This window comes from Ovis aries, chromosome 16 (assembly GCF_016772045.2).
Source record: "Ovis aries strain OAR_USU_Benz2616 breed Rambouillet chromosome 16, ARS-UI_Ramb_v3.0, whole genome shotgun sequence".
NCBI classification, from domain to species: domain Eukaryota; kingdom Metazoa; phylum Chordata; class Mammalia; order Artiodactyla; family Bovidae; genus Ovis; species Ovis aries.
The window spans coordinates 10,674,895-10,683,378 of NC_056069.1; the positions used below are offsets into that span (position 1 = coordinate 10,674,895).

Consider the following 8,484-nt stretch of genomic DNA (forward strand, 5'->3'; position numbering starts at 1 on the left):
CATTTCCTGCAATGGCAGGTGCAAACTTTTTTTTCTGAACTACTTAAGAGTAAGTTACATGTATTATGCTCCTCTACCCGTAATTACTTGTATTCCTAAACCCATGAACATTCTCTTCTGAAATCAGTTATAAACTATAGGAAATTTAACATGAATGTACTTTAGTCTATCATCTACAGTCCACTTTTATCAACTGACCCAGTACTATCCTTTACTACATTTTCTCCACTATTAAATCTACACCAGAATTGCCTATTGCATTTAGCTGTCACATCTCAGTAAATAATATTTGATATGATGTTTTTTTTTTTTTTAGCTTTCCTGGTGGCTCAGTCAGTAAAGAAACCACCTGCAATGCTGGAGACCCAGGTTTGATTCCTGGATCAGGAAGACCTTTTGGAAAAGGAACTGGCAACCCACTACAGTATTCTTGCCTGGGAAATCCCATGGACAGAGGAGCCTGGAGCTGGTTACGGTCCATGGGGTTGCAAAAGAGTTGGGACACGACTTAGCAACTAAACCACCACAACCATGTTTTTATTTTACAAAAACGAGCTGTTCAAAATAGATCAGAAAACTAAACTTGTACTACAAAAAATGCAGCTGATTTAAGTTGCTCAGCGTTTCACAAAAAAAAGTTATTTTAGTAATGCTATTTATTTATACAGTTCCAAAGAATTCAGCAAAACAATCTTCCAGTCTCAAAGGAGATATCCAAGAACAAGAAACACCTAACTTCATTAACCTTATTAAATACAAAGGGGATGAAAATCAGGTTCAATCAGACTGGTTGAGCCGTATTTCGTGCATCCTGCGACACTACCTCAGATATTAGCACAGGTCCATAAAGACAAGCTGGAAAGTGGTCACTGTACTGACTTACCTTTCTGGCGTTCGTGGGAACATTACAGGGAGGGAGGGAAAGGGAAAATTTTCCTTTTCACTCTATGAATTTCTGTACTGTTTGAACTTTTTGACAGTGCACACGCATTTCTTATTTAATGATAAAACAAAATAAGCGAAGAAAGGAAAAGAAAAACTAGAGGGCGGGCTGGATTCTTAATGTGCTGGGTTATAACCTGAACCTCAAAGTTCATCTGTTTGCACTTTGATTTCCTCGCCTGAAGAGATGATGGTGACCCTTCCTTTAAAAGGTCAGAAAGGTTAAATATCACCAAACTACTATTTGAGGGAGGAGCAGCCAACAGAAATTCTTCTGACAGGTGAGAAAAACCTCTCACGTGAACTGGCCAGCAGTTCTAAGGTTAACGGACCGCTCTGAACACCAGAAACTCAGGCGGAACCCTCCCGGATCCTAGAGCATTTATCCCGCAGCGGGGAACGGCGGAGCCAATGAGAGCTGCCGCGGGAGCGCGGACGGCACCGAGGCGGGCGTTCCGGGCTCTCGGCCGCCGGGCCCCGCGTGCACCGGGGAGGATCCGGGCAGCGGCCGGGCGGGCGCAGGGAGAGAGCGGCTCCGGAAGCGGGAGCCCGATCGGTCCCTTACCGAGCGCTGGGCACATCCACCGGCCCGAGGCCGCTGCCGCCGTGGCCGGCTAGCACGTCCCCGCCGTATTTCTCCTCCATCCCGGGGATCAGGAGCCGCCGCCGCCGCCGCCGCTACCCCCGCGGCGGGGGCTCCTCATGTCTCTCCGCTCCGCGGAACAGCGGGCGCGGGCGCGTCACTCCCCCATGGCAACGGCCCCGTCAGGTCTCCGCAGGCCAGATGGCCGCCGCCGCCGCTATCCCCGGCTCACAAGCACGCGTGCGTGGGGACTAGGCCACGGACAGTTCCGGGGGCGCCGGCTTTCCCGGAGGCTCACCGGAGCGGACGGCACCAGGCCACGTCATCAGGCCCAGCAGCCCTCACTCTCGGGGCGGGAGGGCCCGGTCCTGCGCCTGCGCACTGCACAACACTCCCCATCCCCATCCCCTCCCCAAGGCTCCTCCTACCGCGGGGCTGTGAATGGAGTTCTCGCCCCCCCGCATCTGCCCCTCCAGTTGATGAAGCCTGAGCACATGCCTGTCCCTGCAGCGCCACCTATGGGCCGTAAGAACTACAACGAGTTCTGCTGCGGAGAGAGGAGACCGAAAATGCCCCTCTTGTGATGAAATATTGATAGACTAGAATTTCTTTTAAATTCTGGTTTTAAAACTTGTTACTTAATCCTGGCACATCAGTAAACCTGGGCAGGTAGGAGCAGGCTTTATTCGGGTTATTTTTCTGTTGCTAAAAAGTTAAGAAAATGGGCTTCAGTGCCTGTCTGTCTTTGAATGTCAACTCTGCCACTTACTGTGTCACTTGGCCTCCGTACCTGTTTTCTTATCTGCAAAGCAAGAATAGTAATATCTATGTCATAGGGTTGTTGGGAGGATTGTAAGTGTTACTATGTGGTGTCTGTAACAGCGAATGGTCTATAGTAATCAAACGTTAGCTATTATTTATAGGGAAATTTGAGGCCTGGGATATGGAGATAAAAATGGGGTTTTTGAGCAGTGTAAATTATGATTAGTTTACAATGTTCCACTTAATTCAAATATATTGATATATAGAGTCTGAGAAACCTTTTGGAGAATGAGGAGTCACAGTCTCTGCCTTCTAGGACTTCATAATCTATTGTGGAAAATATTTAGCAATTTGAGAGTAAGACCTGGTTGGCAACATTACACCTTAAACGCACAAATGCTAAGGGTTCCCAAAAAAGGTGTAATAGGGGTGTAACCAGAGAAGACTCACAGATAGAAGCTGATCTGGAACCTGAGTTGTGGATATGTGAGAAAAACATTGTGGGAGGATAGGTCCTAAGTGTAGAACAAAGAAGGCAAGAACTTTCCTTTTAATTTTTATTTATTTGTTTGTTTGTTTATTTATGGCTGTGCTGGGTCTTCACTGCTGCCCAGACTTTTCTCTCGTTGGGGAGAGCAGGGGCTGTTCTCTGGTTGCAGTGAACGGGCTTCTCATTGCAGTGGCCTCTCATTGCGTAGCATGGGCTCTAGGGTGCGAGGGGAAGGCACAAACTGTAAAAGCTAAGGATGCACATTTTCCCATTTGAGGCAAAGAAGAGAGCAAAGATACAATACCCCATCAGTGAATTGGGTTTTAAATTCAGGATGTTTGTTTATTGAGTTTGTACAAAAACATCCATGTCTTTTACCTGAGTTAGGTGATAGTCATTGACTCAGAGTGGAGTAGATCAGGTGAAGCTGAACGGAGAATGACTTTCTTGCTTCACTTTCTTGAAGTGACACTTTTTGTAGCATTTTTTTTTCTTGTAGCAATTTCTTTGCAGAATTGTTATTTTCTAATCCAGATGGCAGTGGTAACAACTAGCTATCTTGTTTTTCTAGAGCTGATTCCATTCCTTTGGAGTTCAGAGAACTAGGTAAAATGACATGTATACATTAAGATTAATTTTTATCCCAAGCGGAGCTTGAATTCAGTTGATATTTGATTTGGTTAGAATGAGGACACTTTTCTTTTAGGCTGATATGTTTCCTGTTTTGTTTTTTTTTCTGTAGTGGAAGGAAAAGCGACTCTCTTTTCTTTCCTCCTACTCACTTCTCAGCCCAGTCCAACCTGGCTTCTACGTTCACCATTCCTTTGAAGCAGCTCTCTCATGGGTATTTTTGAGCTACATATTACCTTACCTCTCTATAATTTTCAACATAGTTGATCTCTCCCTCTTCTGGAAATATTCTCTTTCCTTGGTTTCCAGAGCCCCACATTTGGTTGTCAACGGAAGTTCATGTTCTCCCAAACTCATGATCTCGCCACTAAACCTGATCCTCTGTTTTTTCTCCCTCATTGAATGGCACCATTAACTTAGTTTAGTAAACCAAAAACTCAGGTATCATCCTTAACACCTCCCCTTCCTTACGGTCTGTATCCAGCATCGAAGTCGTGTCATTTTTTACCTTCTCAGTATTTCTTGAATCAATCCAAAATTTTCCATCCTCATCGCCATTATAATGACCGTGGTGTTTTATTTAGACGGCTACAATAACCCCCTTACTAGTCTTTCCAAGTTCTCTTCCTTTTCTACAGTCTTGTTTTCCACGTTCTGCCACAGTAATAACAATCTCTTCCAGTTGCAAATCTCATTATGCACTGCCCCGCCCGACTCTACGCTCCAGCCTTCCAGTGGCTTCCCATTACTCTTTTCTTAAAGATTTTGTTTATTTATTTTGACTGTGCTGTGTCTTTGTTGCATCGTGCAGGCTTTCTCTGGTTGCAGTGAGTGGGGGCTACTCTCTTGCAGTACACAGGCTTCTCATTGCAGTGGCTTCTCTTGTTGCGGAGCACAGGCTCCAGGCACCTAAGCTTCAGTAGTTGTGGTACATGGGTTTAGTTGCCCCGAGGTATGCGGGGTCTTCCTGGACCGGGGGTGGAACTAACGTCCTCTGCGTTGGCAGACGGATTCCTATCCATTGTGACTTTCTATCCCTCTTAACACAAGTTCAGTGGTAAAGAATCTATCTGCCTGCCAACGCAGGAGACCCAGGTTCGGGTTCAGTCTCTGGGTCGGGAAGATCCTCTGGGGGAGGAAATGGCAATCCACTCCAGTGTTCTTGCCTGGAAAATTCCAAGGACAGAGGAGCCTGGCAGGCTACAGTCCATGGGGTCTCAAAGAATTGGACACAACTGAGTACGCAGTGTTTAAGACAAAATCAAACCATTAATGTGGCCAGCAACATCCTGTATGGGCTCTCCCTAATCTATCTTTTCAGCTTTATCTCATTTCAAGCTGCCCTCTACTCAGGATCCCAGTCATCAATTGTGCTGTTTATTTTCTAATAGACTTTTCTCAGACCAATTTTCATGTGTAGAATGCACCCCATCTCAACCTTTGATTGCTAAGATCCTACTCATTCCTTATGCTTCAGGTTGAGTTTCTCTAGGAAACAGACTCTGAGAGATGGAGTTTATTGTGCAAGATACTTTTTAAGGAGTGCTTTTGGGACCAACAGCTGTAAAGGGGAGGGAAAGGAAACAGCTGGGTAGAAGTTGAGAAGTGGTGCACACCAGCAAAAGCCACAGTAAACCTCATGGACGCATCTGGAGCTAAAATGGTTCTTGAGAAATACGTTACAGTTTTTTTTTTTTTCCCCGAATAAAGTCTTTTGTAGGTTCAAGATTCATCCAGGATCATGAATTGCATTTAATTGTCATGTCTCATTAGTTTTATTTTATCTGGAACAGTTCCTGGTCTCTCCTTTTTTTCGTGACCTTGACATTTTTGAAGTGAATGGGACAATTACTTTGCAGAATGTCTGTCAGTTTGCGTTTGCCTGATGTTTCCTCATGATTGGATTTTAGGTATGCGTTTTTGGCAGGAATAGCACAGAAGTGATTCTGTATTCCTCTTGCTGCATTACATCAGAAGGGACATGATGCTGATTTGTCTCATGAACTGGTAAAAAGTTAACTTTTATCATTTGATAAGAAGACATCTGCTAGATTTTCCAGTGTAATGTTACTGAATAAATGTTTTGCCTGGAGATACTTTGAGACCATGTTAAAATTCTGTTTCTGATCACACTTTCAGTCATTTGTATTAGTATCCATTTTGTTCCTCGATCAAAACAGTTTTTACTATAAAGTTTGCTACATGCTAATCACCTGTTCCATCATCTTGTCTACATTTATTATTTGACTTTCTACTGTAAGGTAAAAATTTCCTGTACCGCCCCCAATGTATCTATCTTAGTATTGTGAAGTTCATGGGTTCCTGTTGTATTAAATGGATTATAATCCATTGCTGTGACTCTTTTGATGCTAAATTGTCCCAAATTAAGCCACTGGTTTTTGTACAGTTCTGAAATATTCCTATCAATCTTTCAGAATTTCCATATTTTTTGGTATAAGAGGTTCCAAATTTATTACATACTTTCTCTAATTTAGCTCTGGAATTAGCCATTCCTCCAAGGAGCTCTGGTTCCTTTTGAGGAGAGTGGTATTTAGAAACTGAGGTCTGTACGGGGCTTCCCTGGCAGTCCTGTAGACTCAGTGCTTCTACTGCAGGGGGCACCGGTTCCATCCCTGGTTGGGTAACTAAGATTCAGTATGTCGTGGCCAAAAACAGAAACCAAGGTGTGACATGATTCCAAAGAGAGAGGTAAATGCCGTATGATATCACTTACATGTTGAATCTAAAATACAACACAAAGGAACCTATCCGTGAGACAGAAACAGAGTCACATGGTGAATACCTCCGTAGTCGCCACAAGGGATGAGGGAGGGAGAGGGAGGGATCGGGAGTTTGGGATTAGCAGATGCAAAGTAGTATGTATAGAATGGATAAACGTAAGGTCCTACTGTACAGCACATAGAACTGTATTCTAAATCCTGCAATAAACTGTAATGAAAAAGAATAGAAAAAAGAATATATATTTTATATATTCTCTCTATATAGAATATATGGGCTTCCCAGGGGGTGCGGTGGTAAAGAATCAGCCTACAATGCAAGAAACCCAGGTTTGATCCCTAGGTTGGAAAGATACCTTGGAAGAAGAAATGGCAACCCACTCCAGTATTCCTGCCTGGGAAATCTCATGGACAGAGAAACTTGGTGGACTAGTCCATGGGGTTGGAAAGAGTCAGACATGACTGAGCGTGCATGCAAAAATAGAATATATGTGTGTATATACACATATATCTGAGTCGTCTTACAATAGTAATTAACACAGTATTATACATCCACTATACTTCAATAAAACAAAGACCGAGGTCTGGGTGTTCGGTATCCCGTTGCTGCTGGTGCACCCATTGCTGGTTTGAATTCTCAGTGGACAGAGTTAGGAATTATGTATGTACATATGTACACAACTAGGTGTGTGTTTTTGTACCCAAGTATATTTTTCTATTTATCATACACCAGAAACCAAAAGTTCATACCGATACTTCCAAGTGCAAGCTAATTTTAGATGTTTTTATCCTAGACTTGCCCCTTTCTATGTCTGTATCTCTCTTCCCTGAGGGTAAAAAAACCTGGCTCCCAAAAAAGATTATGTAAACTGTCCAAAATTATATAACGGGTAAGGCAAGCCTCCCCACTAACTGGGCAAAGTGCACCCTAGGGTCAGCTGTTTGGCTCCTCTCCTCTGCTTGCACGAGTGACGATTGTTCCAGTGATGTAAGCGAGCCCGATACCGGGAGGGCCTCTTTTGTAAGCCGCCTCTAGGAATCTGGATCAAAGAATATGGCGGCCATCGTCCTGCGGAGCAAATTAGTGGCTGCTTCCTTCCTTCTAATGGTACTTGTTGAGTGCTTACTTTGTGTAGGTCCAATTCTAGGTACTTGTTGGTTTCCCTGAAGCAAACTCTGAAATGAGGATTTGTGGAAGTGTTCCCAGGAAAAACTGGTAGGAGGGTGGGAAGGTGGGACAGGAAAGAAAGATAAGCAGGAAGTGAGAGCAGGTTCACTTCCCCTGGGGAGCTTGGATATTGTGAAGGCCCCACTTCAGAGAGTCCTGGTTGGGGTAAGGTGTCTTAGTCCACCTGCACCGCAGTAACAAAACACTGTAAACTCAGTGGTTTTATAAATAAACAGTGGAATTTACTTCTCACAGTTCTGGAGGCTGGGATTTTCACGATCAAGGTGCTGGCAGATTTGGTATCTGGTGAAAGCCATACTCCCGGTTTATAGGCAGTGCGTTTTCACTGTGCCCTCAAGTGGTGGAAGGAGGGAGTAACTCTCTAGGGTCCTTTTTACAAGGATATTAATCCAAATCATGACCTAATAACTTCCCTAAAGCCCACCTCTCAACTTCATCACCTTGGGGTTTAGGATTTCAGTGTGTGCATTCTGAGGGAGACACAACATTGAGACCATAGTATATAGGAATGAGGATATTTCAGGAGTAGTTCACCGACAAAGAGAGGAAGGTCCTGCCTGGCTGTTAGGAGTGCATGGGTAAGGATAGGAAAGGGATCAGGGGGGCATGGGCAAGGGACTTATTGATGATAATGTCCACTGCAAGACTACAAATATTTTGATCATTTCCCACATTATATGGTCTACCTTTTCAAGGTTGAAATCAGAAACCTCACATTCCCAGACTTCCTTCCACCTGGGGTTTGGGAATGTGACCTGGGTTTTTCACCACTCAGACTATCCAGGCATAACTTGACCTCAGCTGAGGAGGCAGGAAATCGAGAGTTGATGTTCTACTTGGGAAAAAGGACCCAGTACTTTGGAAGAGTGGCAGCTGAGCGTCTGGTGTGTGTCTGGTGTGTGTCCATTTCTGAGTGTCCTTGGTGCCAGGTGGCCATGGCATTGGTGTTTTGGGCAGAATGGCCTTCATGATATGGTTGGACTTTGTTTTTGGCTGCCTAGCTTCAGAGCGTGGGTCTCTGGTCCTCCGAGAAGTTCTGTGATTTACCCAATACCCCTCAATAAATTCCTGCCTAAACTAGTCAGAATGGAGGTTGCTGTTGGTAATTAAATCACTGAATGGTACAGGTGATATGGCAGCAACCCTTTAA

General features: G+C 44.3%; 1 protein-coding gene and 1 long non-coding RNA gene across 2 annotated transcripts in view; one reads left to right on the forward strand and one right to left on the reverse strand.

Annotated features, from left to right (window-relative positions):
- The window catches only part of LOC132657941 (uncharacterized), a 47,067-nt gene extending 46,451 nt beyond the window's left edge, over positions 1 to 616 (forward strand). The window contains exon 2 of the long non-coding RNA XR_009596748.1: positions 317 to 616. This is a non-coding gene — a long non-coding RNA (uncharacterized LOC132657941). The remainder of the gene's footprint in view (positions 1 to 316) is intronic.
- The window catches only part of SLC30A5 (solute carrier family 30 member 5), a 34,313-nt gene extending 32,467 nt beyond the window's left edge, over positions 1 to 1,846 (reverse strand). Inside the window, exon 1 of the mRNA XM_004016917.6 lies at positions 1,508 to 1,846. Within this exon, the coding sequence (XP_004016966.3) occupies positions 1,508 to 1,587 (80 nt within the window). The 5' untranslated portion in view covers positions 1,588 to 1,846. The remainder of the gene's footprint in view (positions 1 to 1,507) is intronic.
- Positions 1,847 to 8,484: the final 6,638 nt, after the last annotated feature.